Below are 15,926 nucleotides of genomic sequence, written 5' to 3'. Positions count from 1 at the left end.
GATAGAATATATGACTATACGTGTTCATAAACCTGCAGTTAAATATCTTATTGATTCATCAGCCTTTTCAAGAACGAGAAAAAAATGCAATAATTTCAACATGCATCAAACAACTGGCATCAAATATATTGTTCAAGCCATTCGGTGCACTGTAGACATCGCTATGTCTGACCCGTGCTACACAGACCCTACTAATAAGTTCCAACACCAGATGTCATCTGTCTCCACAGCTGACCAAATTCCCAATAGTATCTTTATGTGTACTTTAACAACACGTTCACTGAATGATTAGAGTCTAACGTTGTGTGCTAAGTCAAATAAGTTCTTCGATCTGGCCAGTTCGTATAACCAGCTTTGTGTTGCTTGTGGTGACAAACGTCAGTGACAGCACGCGTCCATAGTAATGGTAAAGTTCGGTACAGGTGTATTGGGTTTTGTAGAATGGATTTTAGCAACACAGCCTATGTGGATCTAAATTTGTGCAGGTGGATTCAATCAATAAACATCGAGGTAAATATATCAGCAAGCTCATTTCTTATACCAACAAAACAATTTAGACGAAAATCCACAGTAGACGTTCATATAGTGTCTGGCGAACAGCGTTGATACATAAAAAAAAACATTTAGGAAGCTGACAAATGTAACATATGGATTATACTTTCCCGGTAAAGTACAGATGTTTCAACCGGGATTCCAGCCCAAACCTTACGAGTCAGCACCCTGACGAACAGGAGTTGAAAACGGCTTGGGGTGTTTTATGTTAATATATATTGGACCTTTCTACTATTTTGTACTTCGGTAATATGTCGTTACAACTGTCGAGTGTAACTGAACTGTAACTGATAATACTGAATATGTAAAAACACAGGATTAATGCTGTATTAAATGACCCTATATGGAAGGGGATGGGAAGGTTGAATTATTACCAAGTGACCAAATAAGAAATCTTTTAGAGATTGAATTTCACACAGAGTACATATATAAACTATTGGGGCATCTTTCTGTTGCTTTCTCTGAAATAAATATATATTTTTTTCACGAGAATAAAAGATACTTTGGGTGTGGGTGGAAAGGACGTCTTTGAAATTTGGTAGTGGTGTTGAGTTGGGACCCGAAGCACCGATACTGTTGTATTTGCTCGGTTCTCATAGAGACCATTAAACTGACATCGATGTTAGTACTATGTGGAAATGGGGTACAGAAATAGTCAGTTTTACCAGTGAAAATATATACATTGTATACAATAGGAATAATTTTCCATCTTGGTGCCGTTTCACCCCAACATTTACTGTTTTAGTTTGCACCATCTAACCCCTCATCTGTCACATTGCAATATCGATAGCTGTTGTATGAAGACCATAAAGCATAACAATATACAGTTTCTGTCGATACTCAGAACAGGGTTTGTTTGCTCATAGAAGCTGTAAAGAGCTACACGCGAAAATCGACCAATCAAAATTGAATGAACGCTTTTGTGCTTAATAGTAATCCATTCATTAGGCAGAAGGCAAACGACGGAGTCAGATCTACTGCATGTTTGAACAGCAGTATTTTGTTTGTTAGAGTACATTTTATTTGGCAATAAGGTAAGTACAGCTGGATATGATTTGCAGAAATGTTGCAAACAGGCTCATCGCCTGGAAATGCTGAAGTGCCTGGATATTAATAGATGTGGTAAGACGAACGCATAGTTTATCGGCCATGTTGGATACCCTCGTCTCAGGATTACAACCATTATTTTAATTGCCGTTTGTGTAAGGAGTACTTACGACTAAGAATACAGTTGATAGAATGATAGTTGATAGTTGATAGTTGCTGCGACTGCTTACCTATTGGTTTGTTCAAGAAATAACGAGGTTAGACATCCATATCTGTCATACCGGTCAACGTGACATTTTGACGCCTTCCGTGGCTTCATGACAATATTTGCCATTCAGCGTGCATTACTGTTATCGGTAAGAGTTCTTTCCGTTCCCCCATCCCAAATTCATTTATGTATTGATACTAGAATTATTAACAAAGCCTAGCACAATAATTTTCAAGTGTACTCACAAAAATAACTCCCCCCCCCCCAAATTAAGTACAATATAGAGGGTTGAACCACTTAATATGTTTATACCAGGAAGGAAGAATATGGGGCAATGAAAGGAGCTCTTTCCGAGGTAACACTATGTGGTTCAACCCTATAATTGTACTTAATTTTGGGGGATGGGGTAGCCTAGTTGTTAAAGCGTTATCTCGTCATGCAGAAGACCCGGGTTCGATTCCCCACATGAGTACATTGTGTGAGGCCCATTGTCTGGTTCCCCCCGCTGTGATATCGCTGGAATATTGCTAAAAGTGGTGTAAAACCAAAGTCACCCACTCACTCACTTAATTTGGGGGCTTTTAGTTATTTTTGTGAGACCTCTACTAGTTGTTGTGTTACGTTTTGTTAGCAATTCGAGAATCACTAATGTCAGCCATTCAAAACTACGTTACATGTGTAGTCAAGTGAATTACGATCTATTCTGTGCTGGTATAATAGATAATCCAAAATGTTCTTGTGGATATGTTTGTGAAAATTCTTATCATTACCTTTTTGACTGTCAACTATACACTCAGCAGAGATCTACCATGATGGCTAATTTACGTATTGTTATCAAAGTTACAATAGTATAAACTCTGAGTTACTGCTACGTGGCAATGGAGATCTGACTGATCGTGCCAATCAAAACATATTTAAAATTGTTCAAACATATATTTGTCAATCAAAAAGATTTTCTTAATTAGTGCAATTGCCCCAATTTTTCTCATCTTTCTGTTCTTGTTTGTCCCTTTTGTATAATGAATGTAAATAATATTATGTAAATACTACGGAGAAGGTGTTCTAAGTTGTATAACTTGTACCCAATCCTTTTCTCACGGATAAAATATGTTTAAAACAAAAACAAACAATTCTAGTATGTATCAGTTTATAAATATTATTTGCGATGGGTGAACGGGAGGAACTCTTACCAAATAATATTTAGGTTTGGAGGAATGGGAGGAACTCTTAACCAAAAATGTCACGGATAGAAAGTCACAGTTTTGCCTTGGGGAGAAAATTCACAATAACTGTTTATGGTCTGTGTAACATTTAATTATGACCATAAATCACAGAATCGATCAAAAGTCACAATAACTGTTTATTGTCTATGTAACATGACACTACTCAACGCAGTATGCTGTCTTCAAAGTCTGTGACAGCAGTTTCAACAAATACATCCTGTCTAATTTCTTCACATTTATCTTCTACTGCTTGGAAGAACTCTTCATATGCAGCACGGATATTCTTTGGTAGTAAAGCATAGACTGTAGTGACTGAAATGCCCTTGAATGCCACTCTCATCCGAAAAACTTGGGAGAAGATCCTTTATGTTGTTTTGAAGGTGACATCCATGTAAATGGTATCTGCTTGAGCAAGACTCTTGGGGCAATCTGTAGTTGAAAAGGCCAGAATTCCATTGGGGTTGTTGGCTTTGACAGGGAGAGTCATATAGGGGTAGTAGTCACTCCTCGAAAAGCTTGTTAGCATATGTCCAGGTCATTATGTGACTAGTGTATCCAATATGGCGACAGCTTAGTTTATACTCTCGACATTTAGTTACAGTAAGTTTAAGTCGGAAACGGACTGATGAATTGCAAATTCTATCATTGTACAAAATTGCCACAGAAATATAAATAGTACACATGTTTATCATTTACAAATACCCAACAGCTTTCTGATATTTCAAAACTTTCCTGACTCTGCCAAAAAAAGTTTTATAAAAAACTATCATCATTGAAAACGCAAAAGTTATCTGTTGCAACAGGGTGAAACTGCAGAAAGGAACAGCCACTATCTCGTCATGCACATGATACACATGCCTGATGAAAAATGAAGTTAAATGCTGTCTTGAAACAGTTGTAGATTAAAGTGTACGATTTTTTCCGTGCTGAAGCTGAAAGGGGCAAACCATTTTATGCTATTAATAAATTACGTAAGCTTGCATCAAATGGAGTAACAGCAAGGGTACTGATGAATGTTCTGGAACACAAACATTGTGAGGGTGATTCGAAGCAGGTAGGGGTAGTGTCAAAATCACACAAATTAAAACATTTGGAAAAATTTCAAAAGAACCATGTAAGGCAGTCTATTCTGAAAACAAATACACTGAAAATTTGAAAAAGCATTTGAATCAAGAACATAACCTCAGAGTATCAAATTACACACTCTGGTGACTGTTACACTCTTTCGGGTTTTCTTATAAGAAAATTTGGGGGGAGAATAGGTCAGTACTCTTTGAACGCCCTGATATCATTTGCTTGAGAAACAATTTTCTCAGATTAATGAAGAAGTGCAAGGAAGGGGTCGAGCCTGTGTACTTGGATGAGACCTGGGTCAATGCATCGCACACTGCCAGCAGTCAGTTGGTACCCGATAGGGGTAATAAGGGGCCAAGTAAAAAGCTCCCTCTAGGGAAAGGAGAGAGACTAATCATTCTCCATGCTGGTTGCTTCAGCAAAGGCTTTCTCCCAGGCTGTGACTTGGTATTCAGGGCAAAGTTCATAGATAACAGACTACCATTCCGAATGGTGTGGTTTTCTTCATTTGGGTTAAAAACAACTTTGTACCAGCTCTACCAGAGAAGTCTTTTATCGTAATGGACAATGCCCCGTACCACAGCATGCAGGACCAAGACAGTAAAGGCCCGACATTGAACAGTAGAAAAGGTGATGTGATATCATGGTTGAACAAATTTCAGATCGCACAGCCTTCAAAGGCAACAAAGCCTCAGCTATATGAGATCATAAAAACCCACAAAGGTGAACTTTTCAACAAAGTTGACAGTTACATAAAAAGTAAGGGTCACGATATTCTGCGACTTCCACCCTATCAGTGTGACCTTAACTCCATTGAAATGATATGTGTTATTGTCAAAGGAGATGTTGCCAAATCAAACACAACTTTTAGATTACATGACACAAAGGTTTTGTGTAGAGGAAATCACGACTGAAATTTGGCAAAACTGTCTCAACAAGGAAGCTAACATTATTGAACAAGATTACTGGTCAGGATGGCTAACAACAAGTAACTATGGCACCAATTGTCATCCCTTTAAGTTGTGACTATGACACTACGTCGGACGAGGGACCAGCAGGTCTCCCGGAATAGATTTTGAGATGCCCCTTGTCATGACTTGCTGTATGTGTTTTAATTAGATGAAAACACATTTAAATAGCATCTTCTGTCTTGGAAGTGATTGACGTAGGTGTCAAACCACCTGGTTTAATAGGTACAGGCTTCCACATCGCTCGCTTCCCACTCACAAACAACATATTTAGCAAGAACTGAGGGCTCCGGTGGAAATCTGTACATGGTGACACCATCACCTGACACCTGGCAGCCATTGAGGGCAACACAATGATTTGCATGTCTTTGTTGACGTTAGGAAATCAGCAAATTGACAAGCTTGTTACACATTTTATACACAGGTTACAACTGAACTATCAGAAAATCCATCATCACATGGCGTTACTGCAGTGCTCTGGCGACGGAGTTACGTAACGTGGAATATGCTTTTAGTTGAAATGTGTTTGCAAGTAATAGTGATGGTTTTATAACAGTAAAAATATTGCTATTGTGTATTTGAGGTTTGTGAAAAGTATGACATATCGCCAATCTGATCTGATCCGTCATTGAAATACTACAGTGCGTTGTTTGAGTCTTCCTACTTATTACTTGAAGATTTCTTTCACATACACCTTCAATTCTAATGAGGGAATATACCATCAGGAGAAAGGTGTTTGCAAGTAATAGTGATTATTCCACAATTTTTACAACATTGTTTGGGTGTATTTGAGTTGTGTGGAAAATATGACATATTTCCAATCTGATCTGATCAGCCATCGGTGCTTGTGATACTTGAGAGTTATAGAACTAAAATTTATTTCTTGTTGATCTTATTATTTGACCAAAAAAACTGGAAAGATGTTTGCAAAGCTTTGTGACAGTTTAAAACTACCAGTTTTTGAGGGGGGTGTGACTGTGTCAGTTAACATTCTGCCAGTGTCCATTCCATTCCCCCCATTCCCCACAATTAATCATCTGAATTAATTACTAATGTAAGAAAATGTCTCCAAGTCTTCTAACAATTGATTCTTTCAACATCTTTGGGGAGGAATGGCTGTAGTGTATCATTTATTGTTTCACTCATTCACACATGTATTTCTTTCTTTTGTACTTTATCTTATTTTATTTTCATCCATTCACATATAATTCTTGCTGTAATTCATTTATTGATTATTTCGTTCATTGTAAACTTCTGCCTGATACAATAAACTGGCTGAAGGACTGTTAAACAGCTTAAGTTGTGCTGGGAATGAACCAAGTCACTGTGTGCGTTGGAACATGACAAGGCACACATTAATTAGTACCAATAGTAAAGCAAACAAGTCACCAATCTCTGTTGTAGAGTATCCCTGGCTCAGAGAATGAGAAAATGGCTGAAGAGAAATGGTTGTCTGTCAGTTGTAGAAGCAAATTAACAAAGTGATTCCCACTCTTGGTTTCATGCCCCAATTGCCTCATTAATTGTTTTCATGTCAGAAACAGAAGCTGTTAAAACAGTTGAGGCATTTTACAACCCACTACTTTTTCCTGTGACTTTTTATCCATGGACACCCTTTTTCAACAGAAATATGGTGGCTGATTATGGTTTTTGTCACAGCTATGACCACAATTTTATGTGAGGCCCCAACATTCTAGCAATTGATACTATGAGCATCAGTCTGCACAAACAGAACACCAAAAAAACCATGCATCAACTAAGTCAGTAAGTCTGACCAACTTTTAAAAAGTACTGTGTGATCGTTACAACTCCTATTACATATCTAGTAATATCATGTGTTATTTTTTGGAAGGAACAAAGTGTGAAGCAGTAATTCACAACCCACCTTAAACCCCCACCCACCCAATCATAATTTCTGTTGTTATCTAGAAGTATGTATAAATCAGGCCGGTGTAAATATCTGTTTTGTTTTCAGCAATATATATTCGCAATGGCACGGAATGCAACAAAAGATTGGAGACTAGACTGCAAAGTGTATGTTGGAGATCTTGGATATGGTGCAGCCAAACAAGAACTTGAAGAGAAGTTCAGTAAATACGGACCTTTGCGTAATGTGTGGGTAGCCAGGAAGCCTCCAGGTTTTGCATTTGTTGAATTTGAAGACCCCCGTGATGCTGAAGATGCCACAAGAGCTCTTGATGGAGCGTAAGTTGTAGTTCAGTGAATGCCCTAATGTCACTAGTGGTTTGGTGTTGGTGAAAATGTGAAGTTCTCATTTACTTTAAAGTTATTTCTACATAGGGTGTCGGCGCCTGGCAGTCTTGAGGAAGCTTAAACACCGATGGGTTAAGACAGTTCATTGGCCTAAGACACTGTTCAGATTTGTATCCCTTGGGCTCAACAGGAACTCCTTATCTATGTGTATCATATAGGATGCCTATGCCTGCAGCATAATTTGATGCTTCACATTTGAAAAAGAGTGATATGTGAATGCAACAATATGAAAAAGTTTTCTTTCAGATTTAGCTAATTCTTTACTTTTGATGTTTGAACCAACTCAAGTCATTAATCATGTTATACATGAAGTATATACATAATGAAAGTTCTTTTATCTTGTGTTCTATATATATCTGTTGCTAAGACTGTAAGTTGATATCCGCAGGAGAATGAATGGTCGTCGTGTGCGTGTTGAAATGTCATCAGGAAAATCTCGATGGGGAAGTCGAGGACCGCCAGTTAGGCGTCAGGGTTCTTCTTCTTATGATGACTACAGACCCAGGAGAGGCAGATCACGGTGAGATTTCCTCTTTTGCTAGAGGGGGAAGGGAAGTATTCTTACTGCATCATTTAGGCCAATGAAAAATCTTGTGCATTTGTTCTAAGATTATTTTATGACTGGCATTGTCAAATGCTTTCATTCAAGAAGCAGTGTGGTAATGAAATGTTTTAAGCATGTTTTGTATGTGAAACATTATTAGATTCCAGTGGAATAGATGAAATAGTGTATTTTGTCATAAGTACTGTGGATCCACTTACTCTCTCTAACCAATGCTGTACTTTTGAAATTTGTATAAAATTCATTGCAGGTTCTTTTATCTCCTTTTGCTTCAATTTAAATACTGGTTATTGCTTAGGTAGTTAACCTGTAAATCAGTTGTAACTGGAACCACAAAATTGATATCTTGTAGGCCTTTCATGTCATGCTTATCATGATTATTGGTACCCAAGCCAAGATGCTTTTTCCTGCAAGTCTTATCATATTCATGCAATTCTTATTTGACACTCCATTTCTATAATTATCAGCACATGATAGCAATACTCTTTTGTGTTGAAAGAAACCTATCCTCAGTGTTGTGTTCTAACTGCACAGGTTGCATTTTCTTTTGAAATTTAAGTTTTTACACATTATGTATCATTGTATTCTGTTAATGGTGCATATTGAACTGGTTAAGAACACTCTGGCCCAGCTGTCGGTTTAAAAATGAATTTAGGAATTGCATGCTTATCTTTCCCGTCGTTTCATATATTTCTGTAAAACATACTGATAATGTTTTGATATTTTGATATATCACAGATCACCATGTCTAGAAGTCTTGTGTACATGTAACTTGTGTGTAATTGATCAGTATTTGTGAGTATATATCAAAATTAAGAATGCAGTTTTTCAAATTTTCATCCTATGTTACATGAAAGTGCAAGTTTACGATCACAGAACATGCCAAATAATGTACATAGGAGCTGTTTAAGCTGAGGGCATTGCTTTTCTGATGAAACATAATAAGTCTGTTGTTTTGTCATGATTTTCAAATCTGGTCTTGCACTTTCTTGTAATTAGCAAATTTTTTTGAAATTCTTTCATTGGTGATCAGTTTAGTTTTGTATTTTCTGTGTGAAATTCATTCTCAAAATCATTTCTTATTTTGGTCACCTGGTAATGATTCAACCTTTCCCCCTTCCATATACTGTCACTGAATACAGTATTAATCCTTTGTTTCCTTTTTACAGACTTAAATTTATCTCCCTAGCTTCAAGGCTTATTTTCTCACCCTTTTAGAAATCTGTATAGGATTTGGGTTTGTGGGGATGCTTAAATGGATTGCTGTTTGTCAGTATTAGCCCTTAAGACTTCAACATGCATGTGAATGTCCCAGGCATCATAGGCACTGTAATTCACTTAGCAGAATTGCCTCTCTGGGCATGCCAGAAATCTTTTATGAATACTATGGGTTTGAATCCGGGCTTGTGAGCACCACACCTTCGCTCAAAATCAAAAACATGAGATATGTGTATCACATTTGGCTTTCCTCCAGTGTTATGCTCTCACACTGATATAAACATATATATATATATATATATATGGAATACTGTTCAAGGCGGTGACAGACCCATCATAGTCTTCATGCATGTATGTTGTTCTTAGCTTCTATCAAGTTAACTATTGAAAGAAATAGACTAGTGCATGACAACCATTTGTAATTGTAATTTCTAGACAGAATAGAAAATCCTTGTGCTCAGATTTATATTATGTTCATTTGTCATTTGTGTGTTAGTTGAAATTATTGAAGGTCAAAGAGAAAATTTCTGAATATGTTGGGCTTATCTTCATATGACTAATTGATGGAGTTTTTTTTAAAGAAGATATGTTGTTTGACGTGAGAGGAGTGGTAGTAATTGCTTTAGCAGAAAGTGTTAATAATCAGGTGTATGGCCATTACCAATTCACATGATGATTTTTTGACTGACCCAATTCCAGGCTCCGGTCTCCACTACTACCACTACTACCAGCCATCAGCCACATGAGCTGCTTGCTCCAAATTCATCGGACTGTTCTCATGTAGCATTATCAGCCCCCTAACTACTCCTACCACCAGCTGCTCGCCAGCCAGCCCGCCCTGACACCTGCCTGCACTCACGCCCGCTGGCCTGCCCGCTCACCCGCTCTACGTTTACCATCCATCCCTTCACCCATAACCCTCACCCTTGTCATCGTCGCGGGTTTCGTAAGTCAGCGGGCTAACAAGTGTGAGTGGGCAGTCACATCGTCCAAGGCCGTCTAATCTCCTCTTCAGTCAGCGTCAACACTTCAGCCCCCCATCGTCTGTACTGAATCCCAGACTAGGGTTTCAGCCCTGACTGGGCTTGGCCTCTCCCATCTACAATGAACCCCCTAAAGCGACACATCGTCTATAACCAACAAAGCAACCGTCAACTTTATGTACAGAATGAAGTTGTCAACGCCTTACAACTTTTCCTCTGCAACATGCATACAAAGCAGCGTTAGGGACTACTACTACTACTTCTACTACTACTTCTAACCTTCGCAGATTCGTCCCAACCTCTTCATGCAGGGTATGGGTATAGTAGCACTATCAAGAGGACTCATTTGGATGTTAAAACTGTACTGTCTTGCCATCAGTTATGACATTTCATTCATTTTGGCATGATAGAATTGAAAATGTAATAGGATCTGAATATTAGATGTAGTGCCATGTGTAGGTCAGATTACTCATTTTACATTTAAAATAATGTTCAGTACAACGTTTAAAAAAATTGTGAAAGTTGCCTGGTTGGAGAGTGCTTGCTGTCCTGCCGATCAGGTCTTGACAACTTGGTTCTTGATTTGTCAGCAGTTGCATGTTGAAAGAGTCCTAGCTGCTGCCGGCCATTGAGTCAGCTCTTGTGCATCATCACCTGTCATCATTATTATGGATTTAATTGTCAACTTGCAGATCTTTCTCTCCTCGTCGCAGATCCCACTCTCCACGTAGGCGAAGTCGTAGTGATTCAAATTCACCTCGTCGCCGCAGCCGCAGCAGGTAAGATGGTGTCTAATCTACATATTTGGTAGTTCATGCAGTTGTGTGCTTATTATGGGTTGTAGTTCCTGCATCAAATGGGAATGCCACAGAACTCATGTTCATGTTAGGATCTTTCCAGTTTCAGCAGATTGGAAGCGTGTTTTGGTGTTGTTTGTGTATTAACCAGATGCTCTGTGTGCCATGAGGAGTAAATGTAAATGTCTCAAAAGAAGAGAAAGAAATCCAGATGGGAAGGCAGTGCGTAGCAAAACCCACCCAGTAAACTCAAGTCATATGAAAAACCTCAGCTGTTCTTTCACTACTTTTGAATTGTGTATGATATATACACTAAATGCAAGATTTCGTTTGATGGAAAAAATAGTTGGCTTTTGTTTTTGCTCAGGTTCTCTTTTGGCTTTATTTCTTTTTAAAGCAACCATCCTTAATGTCTGTGTCTATCTGTCATCTTTCATTTCCAGTAGTAAACATTCAGTTATGCTCTCATATTTAACAAATAGAATGACAACTTGGGACATCAGTTTTGCTTATATAGAAGAGAGGGTAATTTTTGTATCAGCATCTGTTAATATTAAGGTTCTCACAGACCAGTGGCAGCTGTGTATTCGTAGGCTGTGTGTGTGTGCATCTGTGTTTGGGAGTGGATTGTACTGGTATTGTCATAATTGTGGTTTTCCAATGTAACAACAGCAAACTGGACTGCGATAATATTTCTTTTTCAGCCATTATTTTTCTTAAAAGTAAATCTAACATGTAAATGTCATGTAGTACTGTTCATTTACATTATCTTTTATCGGTATCTAACAGTAGGAAAAAATGGTTTCATTATGATTCAATCTGATGCCAGTTATATTGTAAATTGATTTAATATTGTCCTGTGAATGAATTGGGAGTCATTTAGTACATTTGTTCTTACAAGATCCAATTTGTCATTTATTATTCCTTCATCTCTTACAGATAAACTGTTGACTGTTGATACTGTAGATTGACCTGATTTACAAAGTAAGTGCATGTTTTAATAGTAATATGTTTACTGACAATATTATTTCCTCTTTTGCTTGGAATCAATAATCATTTCTCAGCTTTTTGTGTTTTCAATAGTGGTTTGAGCACTCAAAAGATGTTCAGAAAGGAAATAAATTCAATAAAACTGTTTACCCTCATACAGATACTCACGATCACATTCTTTATTGTATCACATTAGGCCAGTGTGGTTTTTAAAGGTCACATGCAACCAAAAAATCAAACAATTAAAGCACAGTTATCACTTATTCATGATACATGAAATGCATTGCTGATTAAGAAGAAAACAAATAAACAAAATTATAAGTGAATAATCGCAAATCAAAAGTGCTTGTTCTTGAGTTTACCTCCCTGAAAACAAAGCAGCTGCAATACTGAACGCAATTACAGTCAGTGGGTATGCACTCAAGTGTAACGAAGCCTTTTCATTGGCCACTGGTTTATTGGTCAATATGCTCAACTGGCTCTTTGTTTATGGCTTCTAAGTCCGATAGGTGTGGTCACTGATTGAAGTTGTGCATTGCATACTGTCATTAGCAGACAGGCAGGCAGACTTATAGTTGTCAATAAACCAGACATTGAGTTTTCTCTGTTACAGAGTCTGTTTATCACAACATGTTTTTCTTATGAAAGGAGTTGATTATTTACTTGTTTGTGTACACAACCATAATTAGACTATTGCTCACAACCTCATACTCCAACCAAGCAGGCATACTGTTTCAAGCTCTGCTACCCTATTCACTGTGCATGATGCATCATGAGCACAGCACAGCACAGCATAGCTGAAAAATTGAGACCACTTTTTCCCCCCACTGATTGAGGAAAATTAGTGAACCATTTGAACTCCCATTTGAACTGACTTGGTTGACACATGTCATTGGTTCTCAGTTGCGCAGATTGATGCTCACATTGTTGATCACTGCATTGTGTGGTCCAGACTTGATTATTCACAGACCACTGCATTATAGTTGGAATATCGCTGAGTATGGCTTAAACTAAACTCACTCACTCACTTTGAAAAATGCTATGATGTACTCAAAACTACTGATGCACACTGTTTCAAACTTTAATTTATCATAATGCATTGTAATAGAGCTGAATATTGTAAGCCGATTTCAATGTCTTATGGATTTCATTTATTTCTTTGCAGGAAGTCAGGGCCTAAATGTTGATACCAGCGGAGATGCAGCCAATTGTCACATCAGTTATCTCCGTAGGTTGTTGTAAGCAGTGATATGTACTTATCACTTTTATGTGTTCACACTGCATTCATGGACAGTGACGATCCTACCAGTACTTTTATTAGTAAACCCGAGGCCAAGGCCTTTTTTAATTTTGTTACTGGAGTCATGCATTTTATTGTCTTGTGTGTATTCATTACACAGTGCTGGCATTTTCAAGGCCCATTTTCATAAAGCTGTCATAACACTGTCTCTAACTAATCCAAGTTAATGTTTAAGTATAAGAGTTAGGATGGTTGTAGTGTTACAATGGCTTTGTGAAGTGGAACCTTGAGGTTTGTATATAGCAGTCCAGTCCCACTTGTCTCACTTTTTATAAGTTGGTAGTTCATACTTACCATTGACAGATGGATGAATCTCAAAGATGCAGAATAGTGTGATATACACTGTCCTTCCTGCTCTTGAATGTTTTGACTTTTCACAGGAATCATTCATTTGATGTTTTAAGTGAAATTTCACAAAGTACAATCTGTCTTCATGTGCTACATTTGAGGCTATACTGGGTTTTACTGGTTGCTGTTTTAGTGTGAACATAAATTTTTATTGGAGACCCTTTAGTTTGGCATTGTTTTATATTTAAACATCTACTTTGTTTTCTTGTCTTGTATAGCAATCCTTGGGAAGAATATCGCCTTGTTTAATCATGTGTTTTGGAAACGCCTTTCATTGTCTTTATCTGAAATAATTGTTTCTTTCTGGTCTGAATACAAGTATTTTAATAGTGAATAATGTTAAATTTCATATTGCTAACAATGTCTCAAAATTTCAGTCAATAGGACAGATTTTCATGTAGAAAGAGTAATGGATAAATAAATAAGAAAATATTATTCAACATGTGCAGGGCACAATACATTTTGTAGGCAGTTTACAAAGTGGTTTGGCTGTATATCACAGTATACGTCTGAGCATTAAGAATATTGCCCAAGATCAAAATTTTCAACTTGGCTTTGCTAATTAATCAAAACCAAGGTATGTATTTTTTTTTCTGAGGCTAGATTTTTATGCTTCATTTTGTTTGATGAATTGTCATTGTTCAGTAAGTATGTAAGTCTTGCCTGAAGAAGAAAAAGTTGAACAAAATTATCAGAATGCTAGTGCTGCAAGTGATGAAATTACTCGAGAGAGTATTTTCATTGTTAGATTGCCAAATAGTAGATTTTGGAAGTTTTGTATTTCTCTACAAAATTCATGCTGCTCATGTACTAATGAAATAAAATTTTATTGAATGTAGATTTTGTTGAAATTTATGCTTTTTGTTTAAAAAGCCCGCGCAATATTCCAACAGGACCAGCCCATCCAGTGATTAACATCATGATCTACACAACTGGCATAAGATGACATGCATCAACCGAGTAGAGATTTTTTGGAAAGTATACCCTGGAGATATCGACGATGTAATCAACCAGCCTGACCACACAATCTCTTAGGTCACCTATACGACAAGCATATATTGCTTAAGAGCAGTTTTAAACGGGATAATAATGTGATTTCAAGTACTTAATTGTATAAACATTTCTAGAATGTTTTGAGATCAAACTGTCATTATGCTGTGATACCAATAATTTGCCATCTCTGGTTATTTGATAAGAATCCTTATGTGGCAGAAACATGATTGAACGTTGTCATACGAAAATGTGGCTCTTGTGAGAATTCATGAATTTGCTTCTGAGGCTGTGGAGGGGCGGTGGAGTAGCCTAGTGGTTAAAGCGTTCGCTCGTCACGCCGAAGACCTGGGTTTGATTCCCCACATGGGTACAATGTGTGAAGCCCATTTTCTGGTGTCCCCCGCCGTGATATCGCTGCCAAAAGCAGAGTAAAACCAAACTCACTCACTCACTGAGGCTGTGATCATTGTTCCACCAAATACATAGCAATAATTTCTTAAGAAACATTATGTTACATGTATATATATCCTCACACACAAGCTAACTTTAACCATAGTTCTTTTAACACAAGTCTGTAAAATGCAAAATGTTTGATCTATCTGCTGATTATACTCGAAAAGTCTGGAATGTTTTAGTTCTTTCAAAAAGATATGATTGCAGATGGACAGAGTGCATGATATTTTGTTGGTTGTAATGAAGGCTATTGACTTGGATTCCTATTAATATTTTGAATGGCATCATGAACAGGTGATCAACATCATTGAGACTAGACAATGCAGAGAAATTACAAGATTATTAAAGAAGACTGATAAGAGCAAGTGATAATACTTGTCTTGGGAGGATAAGACTGTTGTGTACAGCTGTATGGAGGCATTTGGTTTTGGGTGATCAACATAATGGGCATCGATCTAAGCAGTTTGGATACGATCATGTGTCAACCAAGTCAGCGAACCTGACTACCAGATCCTGGTAGTTGCCTCTTACAACAAGCATGGGTTGCTGAAGACATTCTGATCAGGATACACATGGGTTGTTTTGGTATGAAGACGTTGGTCCTTGATAATGCATAATTCATGGTCAATTACAGGAGTATTTATTATAACATGTATGTACAGGTATCAGCAGTATTGAACATATGGTACAATGTGCATAGTTACTACATTATACACACAAATAATTTAACATTTAAGGTACAGTACAGATCAAATGAATTACTTCTTTTACAGGCATTTCCAAACTTTGTATATTTTAATGATCCATCCTGGTATCTGCTACAGATTACTGGTGTTCTTTAATATACATGCGTATTCTGAGGAGTTTCACACATTCGACCTTAATGTTGGATCAGTCTGTGAGGCAACAGAATGCATGCTTATATTTGTATTTGAC

The 15,926-nt window shown here is 37.4% G+C and overlaps 1 protein-coding gene across 4 annotated transcripts; it reads left to right on the top strand.

The window, feature by feature from the left end:
• The first annotated feature begins 1,473 nt into the window (after positions 1–1,473).
• LOC137261079 (serine/arginine-rich splicing factor 3-like) lies at positions 1,474–14,382 on the top strand. Of its 4 annotated transcripts, XR_010954837.1 has the most exons (7): positions 1,477–1,586; positions 7,048–7,277; positions 7,735–7,866; positions 9,826–10,421; positions 10,802–10,888; positions 11,846–11,890; positions 13,062–14,382. XR_010954837.1 is itself a non-coding variant. In XM_067798747.1 (6 exons), the coding sequence occupies exons 2-5, from the start codon at positions 7,063–7,065 to the stop codon at positions 11,847–11,849; spliced, it is 438 nt and encodes a 145-aa protein (XP_067654848.1). In that variant the 5' UTR covers positions 1,474–1,586; positions 7,048–7,062; the 3' UTR covers positions 11,850–11,890; positions 13,062–14,382. The 4 variants fall into 4 exon arrangements, 3 of the variants coding, with proteins under 3 accessions (XP_067654848.1, XP_067654850.1, XP_067654849.1); XM_067798747.1 differs by lacking the exon at positions 9,826–10,421 and having other exon boundaries at positions 1,474–1,586; XM_067798748.1 differs by lacking the exon at positions 9,826–10,421 and having other exon boundaries at positions 11,846–11,894; positions 13,066–13,124.
• The last annotated feature ends 1,544 nt before the right edge of the window (positions 14,383–15,926 follow it).

The sequence above is a fragment of the Haliotis asinina genome, chromosome 14, assembly GCF_037392515.1.
Source record: "Haliotis asinina isolate JCU_RB_2024 chromosome 14, JCU_Hal_asi_v2, whole genome shotgun sequence".
Lineage (NCBI taxonomy): Eukaryota > Metazoa > Mollusca > Gastropoda > Lepetellida > Haliotidae > Haliotis > Haliotis asinina.
The sequence above is the reverse complement of the archived record's forward strand: the minus strand, read 5'-3'. Positions and strand labels throughout refer to the sequence as shown.

Coding starts and splice junctions, on each gene's coding strand:
- LOC137261079 (XM_067798747.1), top strand. CDS start 7,063: ATGGCACGGAATGCAACAAAAGATTGGAGACTAGACTGCAAAGTGTAT. Junction 7,278..7,734: donor ACAAGAGCTCTTGATGGAGC/GTAAGTTGTAGT, acceptor TGATATCCGCAG/GAGAATGAATGGTCGTCGTG. Junction 7,867..10,801: donor CCCAGGAGAGGCAGATCACG/GTGAGATTTCCT, acceptor GTCAACTTGCAG/ATCTTTCTCTCCTCGTCGCA.